Source organism: Anarhichas minor, unplaced genomic scaffold, assembly GCF_050575085.1.
Source record: "Anarhichas minor isolate MPS153535 unplaced genomic scaffold, ASM5057508v1 ptg000026l, whole genome shotgun sequence".
Lineage (NCBI taxonomy): Eukaryota > Metazoa > Chordata > Actinopteri > Perciformes > Anarhichadidae > Anarhichas > Anarhichas minor.
In genome coordinates, this window is record NW_027466472.1 from 3,142,109 (window position 1) to 3,156,549 (window position 14,441).

The 14,441-nt window shown below is 41.9% G+C and overlaps 2 protein-coding genes across 4 annotated transcripts in view; one reads left to right on the forward strand and one right to left on the reverse strand.

The window, feature by feature from the left end:
* Window positions 1–1,121: 1,121 nt before the first annotated feature.
* On the forward strand, window positions 1,122–3,842 carry LOC142959114 (uncharacterized). The gene is made up of 5 exons (XM_076100289.1): window positions 1,122–1,404; window positions 1,836–2,162; window positions 2,272–2,505; window positions 2,606–2,634; window positions 2,790–3,842. The coding sequence occupies exons 1-5, from the start codon at window positions 1,353–1,355 to the stop codon at window positions 2,886–2,888; spliced, it is 741 nt and encodes a 246-aa protein (XP_075956404.1). The 5' UTR covers window positions 1,122–1,352; the 3' UTR covers window positions 2,889–3,842.
* The window catches only part of rap1gap2a (RAP1 GTPase activating protein 2a), a 66,910-nt gene continuing 56,033 nt past the window's right edge, over window positions 3,565–14,441 (reverse strand). For 2 of the 3 annotated variants that reach the window (XM_076100286.1, XM_076100288.1), the window contains 15 exons: window positions 13,746–13,799; window positions 12,999–13,082; window positions 12,748–12,848; window positions 12,069–12,198; window positions 11,637–11,792; window positions 11,293–11,364; window positions 10,585–10,671; window positions 10,312–10,452; window positions 8,548–8,697; window positions 8,180–8,292; window positions 7,916–8,014; window positions 7,637–7,757; window positions 6,181–6,283; window positions 5,970–6,043; window positions 3,565–5,616 (listed from right to left, as the gene is read on the reverse strand). In XM_076100286.1, coding sequence (XP_075956401.1) covers window positions 5,608–5,616; window positions 5,970–6,043; window positions 6,181–6,283; window positions 7,637–7,757; window positions 7,916–8,014; window positions 8,180–8,292; window positions 8,548–8,697; window positions 10,312–10,452; window positions 10,585–10,671; window positions 11,293–11,364; window positions 11,637–11,792; window positions 12,069–12,198; window positions 12,748–12,848; window positions 12,999–13,082; window positions 13,746–13,799 — 1,494 coding nt within the window. In that variant the 3' untranslated portion in view covers window positions 3,565–5,607. Of the gene's footprint in view, window positions 5,617–5,969; window positions 6,044–6,180; window positions 6,284–7,636; window positions 7,758–7,915; window positions 8,015–8,179; window positions 8,293–8,547; window positions 8,698–9,250; window positions 9,383–10,311; window positions 10,453–10,584; window positions 10,672–11,292; window positions 11,365–11,636; window positions 11,793–12,068; window positions 12,199–12,747; window positions 12,849–12,998; window positions 13,083–13,745; window positions 13,800–14,441 lie in introns of those variants that run through there. The other variant, XM_076100287.1, reaches the window with a different exon arrangement.

The following is a 14,441-nucleotide window of genomic DNA, read 5'->3' on the forward strand; positions in this document are numbered from 1 at the left end:
ATCCATGTGGATACTTTGAAAGTTGAGAAACAATTATTCTAAACATGTCCTTTGGTCCTTCAGCTTGATTTTTAGCATCCTTAGATATCTTACTTATTAAGAATAATGACAAATTAAACCAATGATACACTATCATCAAATTAATGCTGTCTATCATAAAAATAACTTTACAGCTCTTGTAGATCAGTTGTATTTTATATTATTATCAAGAGGGCACAGCTGTTCTTACTTCCTCTGCTATCCTCATGGATATATGGTTATTCCCACGTGTCACGTGAGGGGTAGGGCACAGAGCGACATTAAACGAGCGCGCCCAAAGTCAAGTGTTGCAGAATAATTGCGTATTAAACGTCCGGTTATTGTTTACAAAATAAAATCCCACTCCATTCTATTTGCATTTGGAGCACATGAGGGGATTTCTCTTAATGTCATGTAAGAACATGAGGAATTATAAAAACATGCAAAACGTGTTGAAAAACAGGTCCTTTAATATAGTTTTGTTTCTCTTTTATTTTGAAGGTTAACTTTCTGCTGAAAACCATGCAGTTTTTCTGTTTTGTAGCTGGGATTGTACATGATGTACAAAGTCAAAGCATTTGTTTTAACGGTGATAACCCTCCTTGAACCCTTAAACCTTTCTCTGATTGCTCAATTTAAAGGAAGTCATACGTGCTGTAGCTATAGGCAATTAAGTGCTTCACATTCAGCATGCAGCTGCTGTTGTATTTTAAACCAATAGCCAAAACAAACAAAGTAAAAGCTCATACAAGATATATATGAATTATATGGAAAACAAGATAATTGTGAGAGCCATAAGTTTAAGATGTTGTGCCCTCATCAGTGTGGCCATGCACCACCAATCCATGATAAGAATTTTATAAATGAGCATTTACAAAATAAATGAGTTAGTTTTGTTATTGCTCAGCTTCTCTCTTTCTATATTGCTGCGCCATGTTGCCCCTTTCCTGCTGGAAATGTTATATTCCCATTCTTGAGGTCATTGGTTTCCTGTATTTTAGTATGAGCCTTGTCGGATGTGTGCACGTGTGTGTGCGTGTGTGTGTGTGTGTGTGTGGAGAGGGGGTTGATTCACTTCCTTCCTCCATCTGGACAAAATTATCAGCAGCAGCAGCATAAAGGAAAGCCTGTCAAATTATTGAGAGTAGGAAAAGAAAGTGAGAGAAAGAGAGAGCCGATGGACTCGCAGAGACTGACAACTATTGGAACGAGCAGTTTGTTTTCAACAAAGCCATGGATATTATTATGATAGAGTCTTGGTCACAAGCCACGACTTAATCTGGGCGTAAAACCGATTTGTGATGAGACGCTGACCAACACTGTTACAGTCAGACATGTGTTACCGTCTCCTCAGTGCCATCAGCTGTCTCTGCATTCTTCATACCGGTAAGTAAGAAGTTTTAGTTCCTACAAATCTAAATTCTTATAAACAATGGAAATCTGCCTCACACATTATGTTGCATTTGAAGAACTTGACTACACATGCTTGCCTTTGAATTAAACTCTGCTGCAGTAGCTTTAGTGATAAGGTAACTCAAAGTATGTACGATCTATTTAAGTTATCTGACGAGTCTGATTCTGAAGGCAGAAAACAACCCACGATGTTTAGATGCATGTCTGTTGAACTAATTGTCAGTTGCACCAAATGATGCAATCTTTTGTTTAGTTTGTGTTACGACTAAGGAAAAGTGAATAGTTATATTTATCGGCCTTGGGATGGTTCAATTTAAATGGCTTCATAAAAATACTGTATATCAAAGCAGCAACAGTTTATTGTTGCACCACATTGAGCCACGTTGACTTCCCTTTTTTTCCAGGTCTCTGGGCTGAAGAATGCAGCCAGGGTGTTCTGGCAGAACGCGAGACAATATATGCACCAGCAGGCAGCAGTCTGTCTCTGTCCTGTGTGGTCCAGCACTGTGGACGCACTTGGACGGGAAACTGGATGCGTAGAAATTCAACAGAGGAAAAGTTAATTGTGCGACATCGTCTGACCAATGTGACGCTCTCAGCCAATCAAACGCGACTAACTTTGATTTTCCTGAGTGTCAGCCAATTAGACGAAGATTCCTATGGATGCAGAGTTAAATGGGCTCACGGTGACACTGAGCAAGGAAATTTGAAGTATGTGAACGTCACTGCAGGTACAGTTGTGAGTGAACACTATCATTCATATACGTATAACAGGGTACACTCATTTGGGTTATTCAAACAGCAGAGAAATTGAATTGCATTATTTTTGTCCTCCTCCAGCCGTCCCTTCTCAGAGGAGTGTATTGCACAGGGTTTTGGTCTGTGCCGGTGCTTCTCTTTGTCTTCCCATCATTCTGGGATTGGCTCGTTGTCTGAGTTCAGAAGTCAAGCCCCAGCCATTTCCGAGGACACTCTCCACGTACTCAGCTGTATACAGAGACCATCCACAGCCGGCTCCACAGCCCCCACCTCGATGCCCCATACCTCAGAAACGTAGCAAAACCTCTCACAAAGGTATATTGTATTCTTAATTATTAGCCTGTAACATTGATATAAAGCATTGTTAAAACTGCTGTATTCACTGTAGTCATTTTTGTTTTTTTGCATGTCACAGACGTTCCCAAGTCCGTACAGAAGACTGAGGTGGGTCAACGTCCTGTTTCAAGACAGGATGACCTTTGTAGTGCCCTCAACATTGTTTGTTTCCTCTGAATAGCCTTCAATATGTCTGCAGTTCATGCATATACCTTTATGTGCCCTTAGACAATTGTCTTTTTTTGTCATTTACATTGTTACAGGTGGTGTATGCCGATATTTCCCAGGATACACTGGGACAACAGGGAGCCACCAGAGAGCCTGACCAGTCCATTGTGTACTCATCTCTGAGATTTTCCTGACTGCAATCAAAGCAGGCAGAAAATTGTTCTGCTGGGGATCAATTATGTATTCTTTTCGCGGGATTGTGCTTGATCCTCGACGCCTTCGGGAGACATTTGATGTGAACGTTTTGGAATCTGGGAGTTTCTCACACGCAGGACTGCATCTCTGAGACATTCTGATGAATATGTCACTATCAGCTCATCCTTGAACTCAAGACGTTACCTGCACATTGTGGAAAATAATTACTCTAATTAATTAAATAATTAAATAAGCACTCTATCCCCACAGAGGACAAAATAATCCGGCAGAGTAATTTTGTCTCTCCATGTCTGTGGACTGTCCTGATTACATTCGGATGTGGTGACTGTTTTAAGTGCCAAAATCGTTCATGCGCAGGCAGCATAATGGACAGCAAATGGAGCAGATAATGAGAAAAGATTCCTCTCTGTGGCATAATTTCACTGATACAAACACTTTCATTGTTTTGAAATGTAACTGCGGACAAGCAAAATATTAAGTGCAGTCTGACCAATTAAAAGTATTTTTCTATTGTCTATAACATCTATCAATGTGTTCATGAACATACCATGTTCATGAACAACCATGTTCATGGACAACATACCATGTTCATGGACAACCCCCCCCCCCCCCCTGTATTGTGCTTGACGTGTTAAAAATGAGATACCACATAAATGACACAAAATACAACATTTTATTTTAGAATAAATTCTCAATGGCACGTTACATAACCAAATATACATATACATGTTTAGACATCTTTTAAATTAATATATTTCCTTTAATCTTTTTACCTTTTTTAATCAGCATACTCTGCAGTTACATTTTTTTTACATGACATCAACGCAAAATAGGTCATCATTTTAATAAATTAAGCATATTAACAGAGGAAAGGCTGCAGGGCATTTAGGCGATAATGTACCTGCTACAAACTAAATGACACCTGGACTTCCCGCTGTTGTGTGATTTCTGTCCCTGCTTCCCTGGCCTACGCTAACTGAGCACAGTTATTTGGGTGAACTGACCTCTCCCTCTAGGATTTGAGTTTCACGTGACAGAACTTCACACACCGTCAAGCCATCCAGGAATGCTTCTCTGCACAGTAAGAGCACATAGACATTCTTCCAAAGACCTACCAGTTTGGCCACATTGGAAACACATCTGTGTGTCTGCAAGCTTTTTTTTTCTTGATTAGCACACTCCCACTTTGCCCTGCCATCTGTAGTTTGTGCAGCTCCAGGCTAACGTCGTGGTATAGCTGAGGGTGAGAGTAGACCTTTAGTCCTGTTGTGCTTGTAAGCAGCTGGCTTTGCAATTTACTTCTAAAATACTTTGTAATAACAACTAACAAAGCGTCAGAAAAAAGGTTCACATTCAAAGTGTTTTTGCCAAAGTGTGGTTCCAAGGTTTGTTTAACCTGAAGCATCTTTTGTTTTTTTTCAAGTCTTCTTCACCAGCTCGCATGGCGGGAAACTTAAAACCCGGGAGACTCTCCCGTTCGAAAGATCCCCCGAACATAGACAGATACACCGAGCTAGCAAGCTTCAATGGGAGGTATCAGTAGGTGAAATGTCAGTGCAACGTCTATTTTCAGCAAATGTTTGCGTTGATCGGCTACCCACAGCTGTGCTGTAACCAGATCCACAAGATTCTTGTCCTCTCACACAGTGAGGGAGACATATATAGAGAGATATAGATAGAGAGCATCAGGGGTGAAAAGGGCTTTTGATAGATTGTAAGGCGCAGCTTTGGCTAAAATAAGCTTATGGCAAAATGTGTTGGCAGTGTCTCCTACTGTGGCCCATATGAGCTAATTTCCACTAACCAAGCACTTGAGTTCAGGGATATGAAGTTACCCTCACATATACGGAAATGCTGCCATAGGTATCAACTAAGATTCAGCAATGTCTTATTTATAGTGCAGTAGACACAACGCAGCAGCTAGCAAGGTTACAAAAGCGTTTCGAAAAAAAACAAAGGTGTTCCCTAGAAAAGCGTTTTTATATGCAAAGAACAAGCTCAGATCCTAGAGTTGAGACTCCCTGTGCTGTCACCTCCAAAACGCTGCTACTGTAAGTCTACATTGTGTTACTGTGCATGTGTGTTTGTTTGTGTGTCCACGTAGTTATTTTAGGCAGAAGAGGAACTGTTGCCAGACGTACCATTGAAGGGGAAAAGGCAAAAAAGGGAACATCCTGATGTCTGACAACTCTTAAAGACGTCTTTTCCACTGAGCACTCAACGGTCGACTAGATGAAGAGCAACAGTTCGGCCATAGTCTCATGTTACCGTTCTTCAAGATTACCGTGTTTCACCATTAAACGAGACGCTTGAGAAAAAGCTGAGGCAGAGTCTGGCTCGGCCTACACTCACAGTATTACAGCCATGCTAGGACTTTCATGTGACGTGAACAATTAGCAACGGAGATGCAGCAACTTGTAACATTGGCAAAGTATCGACTAATTTCTGAAGTCTACGGTTGGTTAGAAAGAAAGCCAACATGGCAGCTGCTTCTCCTCACTATACACTCACAGTATTGTCAGTTAGTTTATAGTGTGTGGCGCAGTTGGTAATCTTAGCAGATCATCCTTGGCGTATGGAAGTGGTTCTACGCTGATTTTGTGGTTGTTGTTGTTGTTGATATTTTTTCTTTTTTGCAGCTCCATCAACCCGCGCGGTCCCTTTGTTGTGCAAGTCTGATGTTTCCAGTCCACAAAGCTACTCGGACTGAAAGAGAGTGAAGTGAAGAGAGAGGCCAGTTAGAGGAGAGTGTTCGCATGCATCGTTCAGTCTGGGCCTATTACCCAACACCAGCTCGCCTGTTTCAGTGACATTACACAATGATCTGGAGATAATGACATGTGCGTAAGATGGAAAGTGAGTGTATCAAAAACACAGAAGGGGACTTTTTCTTATGCTTGCAGCTTGTCGCACTAAATTCAGTTGTTAGTTTCTGCTTTAAGAAGTTTGAACCTTGGCTTTTTTTTTGCTATGTGATATGATGTGTTCCCTTTTCTTTTCTTTTTATAATAATCAGCACTTTTCTTTAAAATATGCTAACCAGGCATTACAACACTTACAGTTGTGGATGAGTGGCTCATTTTGTCAAAGCGGAACTTCAAGTTTGACCTCGGTGACGTCTTACTTTTCACATCTGCAGAATGTGGAAGAAGGGAATGGAAAAGACGGGAAGGAAATGCTCATTAGAGAATCTGTCATCTCCAGGATGTCGTTCTTTAAAAATCGTTGACAGCTGAGCGGTGATTGCCGTGTGTAGAATCGTAGGTTTACCTGTTGGACTGCGGCACATGATGACAGGGGTACCGGATCCCTGGCTGTCGACACTGAGGGAAGGACTAAAGGCGGAGGAGGACGTTATGGAGGGATGGCTGGCCTGGGGGACGGAGAGCACAAAGACATTTACCACAGAGGAAGAGATGGAGGAGGAAAGAAACTGAAGAGGCTCAGTGAACGACGGAAATGATATTTTGCTGAAGTTGACTGAAGCCTTCCTGTGAGCAAAGTTAGAGGCACTGAATGTTTGGCAGGAAATACAAGTGGAAATGATGCTTTGCAGGGAAGAAAAAAACACAACAAGTAGGAGGAAAAAATGAAATGGGCTGTATGTGTTTTGCCTTTGTCAGCTGTAACGACCAACATATATTTGCTGATACCACAGTCTATGGCTGATACCCTCAGCCATCACTGCTCGCTATATGAACATTCAGAGGAACAGAGGAAATGGAGCTCTTACTGACGCAGGGTTGTCTACCATATCGTGTTTGTCTTAACCTGATGATGTGTCTGTCATGTGTTTGAATTTTTGTATTTTTAATTATGTCAAGAAAGTAAAAAATAATGAAAAGTATTTGTTTTTATTTCAATCTAACCATTTGGCAGTACCCCCGCAGCCCACTAGATGGAGTTTTGAGGCCCACCAGTGAGCACTGGCCCAGTGGTTGAGAATTGATAGCATCTGTAAAGCTCACTAATAAACATGTTTGCTCAAGATTTCAAGTGTAAAAGCTGCTGTTTTTACAGGAGGATATGGGCTGGACTATTTCTTGGCAAAAAAAAACACAACTTGTTGTTTTTACACTTGGGGATTAGTGCAGATTAAACAAAGGTATACCGTATGGATTAGTGAGCTTTAGAGGTGCTGCTAGGCTGATTGTCTTATCTTCAGAGAGAGCCAGGCTAGCTGTTTCCAGAGCTTTGCGCAAAGCAGAGATAAACGCCAGCTCCATGTTTAGCGTACGGGTATGAGAGTCTCATCCAAGAGAAAGTTAACGAACGGATTTCGGAAAATGTTCCCTTCGTGATGATCACTGGTGCACTGCTGCAAAATTCTCTATGTTCTCTGGCCCTCAATAATGACATTGTTAACAGCCCTCTGTGTGATTCCCATGCAGTCAAATGGTAAGACTAGGAATGATTGGACAGCATTTCTCACATTGGACAAAACAACACTGACAAGCAGTGTCATCCGATACACAGAAAGTGAGAGGAGCCGTAATCGTTATAATCAGTGTGCTGATGTCCAACCCTCTCTATTACAGGGCTCTGGGTAATTACAGACTATTTCACCCATGAAAGCTTTGGCGCTACCACCAACCTCTCACTCCGTTAGGAATGTGTTTCTAAATCTGCTCTCTCCACTTTCAACCAGAAACAGTGAATTTCCTCTCTTCTTCTCTGGTAAAGACGAGCTCACTTTGTTCAAACGAACTGTGAGTGTTGCACTCACTGTCTCCAGTTCTTCCAGAGCTTCGGTTTCCCCCGTGGTGCTGCTGAAGCTGCTGGTGCTGGACGAAGAGCGAGAGATGTTCGGTCTGCTGCTGCTGCACTCTTTCAGCTTGACAAACGGCCTTTTGAGGAACACAGAAGGGGGACAGGGGTGTAGAGAAGGTTAACATTGGAGAACATTAGACCTGAGACAAAAGACCAAGTTTGCCTTTCGCCATCTCCCTCTACAGAATTTGGAGAAGAGTATAAGATGATCTCCATTAACAAGTATTTGTCCTACCTCTCTTTGTTGGGGCAAATCTCAGGCGAGCTGGGATTGGATGATGTCTCTGACCTCCCCTCTTGGGACAGCGGGCAGAACTCTGCAAGCTTTTGGTCGCTGCAGACAAAAGAAAAACACATTAATGACGACACCTGACGAGACAACTTCCTGGACCACGAAGACAACACTGACAATGTTGATATTTGCGGTGCGATGAACATGATCATGATACTGAACAAGAAATGCAGTGGCATTTAAAACAGTGAGTCCTAAAACACCAACCTGCGTGTGTGTTTGTCCGATGGGGACTCTGTGCTGGAGTGGAGACGAGGGAAGAGGCCTGAGCGCCGCTTCACTGGGCTCTTCAGAGGAGACTTGGCTGACAACACAGGAGGCTGAAGATCACAGATTATAGAATTAGGCTTCTCCTTATTAAAAAAAACAAAAAAACACTCTTAACTCATTTAAATAACTGAAATAATTCACTTGTTGACATAGAGGCTTTCTCTAAAAGGACAACACAGGTGTAGTTCTTTCTTATTAGCATTGGTATTATCAATCTTTTTCGACCCAAGTTCTCCTTGATTAATGACTCTTTCCATTCTGAGTGAGCAACCATCTTCCCCGTCCCTTCACACCCTCTTACTCACAGTGAAGGTGCTCTTTGTGCATTCACTGGTGCTCTGTGGCAGTCCTCCTCCGCTCACGCTGGCCGGGACCCCACCTCCTACCCCGGGGCTCCTGTGACGGTGAGACCCCACCATGGTCTCCATGGAGTGGCTCCTGACACGCATGGCTCTCTGGAGGAGGAGGAGGAGGAAACAGAGAATGAGTGGTTGAGGAAGAGAGGAAGACCAAGGTGCACCGAGGAAAGGGGAAGGAAGAAGATGGGTAAAGGAAACCAAGAGAGGAATGAGTGTGGGAAGTGAAATAAAGGTGCAGAACAAATGTGTTTTATCAGCTTAAATGCAGCATACATTTTAATGTATGAATTAACATGTAGCATCATAGATGCTATTGCACAATACAACCACCAGGGGATGCAGTTCTCCAAGAATGAAGCCAAATAGGTTGGAGTTGATGAATGAACTAATCCTTTTCATTTTCATTCATTTAAAAAATAAATAAATAACAAGGGTTATAGAATTTTTTTAGAGTTCATAATAAATTCCAGACAATTTAAATAGTAAAAAATACAATTAAATACCATGTAATGTTTTGTCTTTTACATTCTGCTATCTTTGGCACATAAATTAATAAGATAACATTTAATTAAATTGATAAATACAACTTGAAAAGCTTATTTTCTTTGAAAGCATAAACACAAACAACCACATATGAAACAATGTTTATTAATTATGTGGCGATCCTCTGTTGAATTTACAGTAATGCAGACAGGTAATACACAGTGACTGCCAGGGCAGCAATTAGAACAGCACCCCCTGGGACTGACTGCAGAAAGTGCAAAGTAGCTGTCCATAACGCCTGTGAAGAGTAAGAGAGCCAAATTATCACATTAGTCACACATTCATAACACACACAGGGGCACACAGATGAAAATACAGATTTTAATTGTCATATTAACATCAATTAGCCTTTAAATGTGGACAAACGAGTGTGAAGAGACAGGGATTGAGAGAAAACAGACTGACAACGAGAAAGGGACCATCTTTTACAAAGTACAGTGTTTATGTTAATTTTCACACACACACACACACACACACACACACAGACACACACACACACACACACACACACACACACACACACACACAGACACAGACACACACACACACACACACACACACACACACACACACACACACACACACACACACACACACACAAATGTGGAAATGTCATTATTTCGGTAAAGGAAATCAAAATTCAGGCGGCAGGTGACAAAACTACAAAATATAATATAAAATAATGCTAATAATAAACAACATGCTCCTCCCCATAATGTCCATCATGACAGACTTGGTTTCAGGTGAGTTTAGGTTAAGGTTAGGGTAAAGGTCAGGATTAGGCTGGTAGCGGTTTGGGTAAGTCTCCAGGAAATTAATGTAAGTCAATGTACTGTCCCCAAAGGTCATGAAAACACGACTGTGTGTGTGTGACAATATTGGTCGGGACATGTCCTCACCGTCCATATGCAAATCTATGCCCTTGATGCACAAGCCTACACACTTGGCATTTAAAGTCAAAATCTTTAAGCTTAGAGGAAAAGTAGCAGCAACAACGCTACTGATGGTTGAGCACGTAAGTCATCTTGCAGACTGGTGACATTTAGTTGACCTACAGCAGGAAAACCTCAGAGTCTTGGGCTGTAATAATGGTGATTAAATAAATGTCACAGAGCTGAGAAAACATCACATGCTGTCACGTATACTCGTGTTCAGCTTCATGTTCACCTTGAAGGACTCTAGCAGACCCCCGTGTCCCCCATTCTCCAGCTTGTCCTCCTCTCCCGGCTGGCAAAGGCCCAGCGTTGCCTGGCTCTGTCTGTGCAGCTCGTCGTGGAGGTTGTCCAGCAGCGCAGCACGCGTTCGCCCCTGGAATCAATTTACACACACACGAAACTCATGTAGGAAAACATCGGGGTCGGTGTTGATTGAGGACGAAGCCGAGCTGTGACTGAAGGCAAGCTGTGGGGTTTTGAGTGTGGTTGTGCGGACGTGTGTCACCTCTAGTTTGGCGAATTTGTCGGATTTGTAGCAGGCGTTTTCAGCATTGATCAGCTTTGTCAGAAGGAAGTCTCGAAACTCAGGACCCTGGAGAGAGAGAGGGAGGGGTAGAATTAGATGATGAACCAAAAGGGTGGGCAACAATGAGGAATGGATACTATTGCAGCACACTGTGTCTGATCAGCCTGACTGATTTAAATCCTCATCTGCCTCTCGTTCTCCCATAACGCTGCAAATCATGTCCCGATAAGTAACTGAATCTTCTACTGATTCTTGAAGCTAGATTAGTTTTAGTGCAGTTTCCCCTTCGTGACAATGATCTCATAAAACAGTCCAAATGTTCATCTTTTTGACTTGGTTTGAACAAGACAATTTCAAATACTGAGCCGTGGTGGAAGAAGTACTCAGATCCCGTTACTTAAGTAAGAGTAGCGAAAAAATACTCCATTACAAGGAAAAATTCAGCCTACAAAATCCTACCCAAGCAAAATGTGTATCACCTAAATTTGATTTTAAAGTATCAAAAGTAAAAGTACTGGTTCTGTAATTCAGTGTCAGACTGCAGGAGGCATTATGTGCTTTCACCATATGTATTGGCATTTTCAATCAGATGAAATATTCATGTTTAAGACGAAGTCGAGTCAAGGTGATCAAATGTATGAAGTCGATAATATATTTCCCTCTGTCGATCACAGCTCTTTCTCTCACCTTCCTAAAGACAGCTGGGTTCGGGAGAGGGGGTCCAAAAGGAGGCACATCCTCCCTCGCTGTAACAGACACCTGTTGACATAAAATAATAGTGACACGTCATTAGCGTGTATTTCAGGAGGGCTCGGGTTTCGAAAAGTGAGGATGAAAAACAGTCCAAGGAAAACTTGAGAACACCCTTTCATCGCGAGAGAATGATTGATTAATGATTGTGTACTTTGCTGCGCTTATGCAAGTTATTCATGGGAGAACAGTTTGTTTTCTTCCCAGCAACCAGCTGACACTCTTTAAAGCTTGTTTGAATTTAATACGGAGTCATTTCACCACATAGGCCTGGTTTGTACCTTGTATGTTGTGTGCTCCGTACAGGGGTTCTCAACCTGCACCAGCACGTAAGCGTGCAGGAAATTGGAGGCGATCATGTCTGGAACGAACGGTGTGGCCTCTTCCTGGAAGACTGTGGCCACAATGTCATTTCCTATGTGCCTTTTCCGCTGGAGCTAAAGAAGCAGAGGGGAGAAATTCATATGATTATTACTTTGTCAACATATTTGGAGTCCTTTATGACATAAATCACAGTATGCACTCCGGATTTATTTGTTTCTAAGGAGGGTTGTATTGGCGTAACATAATGGCAATATAGCAATGATTTTTTAAACACCACATCTGACTGGTTTAATGTGGATTTTATTTTGAGCCAAAGGATTCTTACTTTGCAGTTAAATCCTTTGAGCCATCACTGTAACAATAATGAAGTCAGTATTAAAGTATTGTACCTGCTGGACGTCTCCTTCTGTGAAGGGAAGCTTTGTTGACACATGGAACATAATCTCCCTCCGTCTGAAGACAGTGTAGACAGATTCAGACCCGGTCTGTCCGTGGGATACATCCAGCCCACCACGGAACCTGTCACATTATCAAAGCAGATGCGTCACATTCTCTGTGAGGCCTCCAGCCATCAGTAATGAGATAGATTACATTTTGTGCATTTTAAATGTCAGTTTCATCACATTTTGTGCTTAACTAGCTCTAAGGCCACCCAGAAATGTTGTGCAGTTTGCTGTAATGTGTCAGCTACAATTCAAAGCCTCCCTAACAGTGAAAGTAACAAGTGCAACACAATTTTTATAAAAAGCCTGCAAGACAATAAAGTATACTAAGCTCTGATTACATGTCCACATGGCAGTTTCTCTTCTCAGATCTGATTCGCCAAGCAGTTTATCCGGGTAGCACGCTGAGGCCGAAACAGCAGGACAAATTGCTCCAAGGTTACAGTAATAAAACTCTGCTATTTTGCTCTATTACAATTCACTATAATGGCATCGTTCTTTAGAACGTTGTTGACCTCTCTAGTCTCTACTTATTTTGATGTTACTAAATCCTGCGCTGTTTAAATGCACTTGACTCTGTTTCTGTTCTCTTCTTTTTCGCATCATGTTCTCATCCTACTCTTACCCTTTAAAGTCCTGAAGTTCAATATTGTCGCCCAGGATACTGACGAACTCCTTGAAAGCTGGTGTCTCCTCGTTGTTCCCAAACAACTCTTCCTCTGATGTCTGAGAGGAAGAGACACGATTATGGCATGGAGCAAAAAAAACAACAAACAGTGCCAGATACATGATACGAGACATAAATCAGTGGATGAGATCTAATGGTGTGTGTGAGTTAAACTGGAGAACACTGGCAGGATCAATATGACCGCTCACCTGTCCAAACTTCTGGTAGATGACTCCAAATTTGAAGGTGTTGTTCACCTCGTGTTCATCATAAGCCACCATCAACTGGGATCCCTGTACATACACAAAAACAACAATGTCCTACTTACTCTCCATGGCTACTTATCAGAACTCGTTACACACTTTCTTCTTGCTGTGGTAGTTAGGAAAACATGTTTTCCCGTTCTGCAACATGTCTCCAGGGCAGGTTTATTAGGCCCCGTGTTACGTAAGGCTGACATGCGACAAACTGTCACGGCCCTCAGCGAAGGCAGTGAACTCGCTGTTGCCTCTTGCAGACTGAGACACAGATGGGCTGTTTTTTTTTTTTCCTTTCCCGAGGCACTGGCTGAAAGCATGCTCCATCACACTCCTCCGCCTGGCTCACAGGGGGAGAAACAGATCCATCATGTCCATTTTAGGAAGTTGTCGCTTTTGAATAATGCACTTACTGAACAGGGCAGATGTTGGAGAGGTAGGGAACTTATGAATAATATGTGATAAGTTTTGTGCTATTTTTCTGGTTAAGAGGGTGTGTTGTCACGTTGGCGTAGAATCAGGTGAGAGATGCTGTAGCATTAGCGTTTTCGGCCATACTGTGCCCCCTTGTCACTCCGTAGAAGCAGACAGAGACAGGATAAGGTAACTTATGTCAGTTTGAATGAATACATGTATAACAGGCTAGATGAGCTTAGGTCAGACTGGATATAATGAGGTTGCAGTGTGGGAGTAACTCACCCGAGGGTAGAGGACAGGGTTGAACTTCAGCCCTGTGGCATCGTCACACAGAAGCTGGGAGAAGAAAAAGACTCAATATATTTTACTGAGATCATGTAAGAAAAATCTCATTATATAGTATGGAAAGTATATCGCTATTCAAACAGTGTTGCCAGACCATATCGAAAGTTTTCAGCTTAATCACAACTAGAAAAGCCACCCAGTTCAATAAAAACCAGCCCAAATCATTATATGCACTAGAAAACACATCATAAGCATACAGAGCTTCATATCTGCATCAAATAACTAAAGATAAAATGTTAGATAAATAGGCTACTGCTACCCACAAATAGTGTCAGACAACCAAATACCCAATGTCACTGATGATAACATCAAGGTGAGTATGTCCTACCTTATCCCTAACAACGAACAACTCATGTAGAACAAATAGTTTACTGAATTTTGTATCTGTATTTTTGAACTAAAAAACGAGCCCAATTTTCATCTAACTAGTCCAAATGAATCAAAAGTAGACAGATTGGGCAGAAACCAGGCCAATTTGGCAACACTGGATACAGAAGGGAAACGTTAATTCATGGTAGTGAGTTATGCACACAAGCTTGATTACATAGTTAATATAATTAAAACATGTATGACATCTAAAAACCTTAATGATTTGCTAGACATAAATCCTGTTTACGTCACACAGCCCTGATT

Coding starts and splice junctions, on each gene's coding strand:
- LOC142959114 (XM_076100289.1), top strand. CDS start 1,353: ATGTGTTACCGTCTCCTCAGTGCCATCAGCTGTCTCTGCATTCTTCAT. Junction 2,163..2,271: donor GTATGTGAACGTCACTGCAG/GTACAGTTGTGA, acceptor GTCCTCCTCCAG/CCGTCCCTTCTCAGAGGAGT. Junction 2,635..2,789: donor AGTCCGTACAGAAGACTGAG/GTGGGTCAACGT, acceptor ACATTGTTACAG/GTGGTGTATGCCGATATTTC.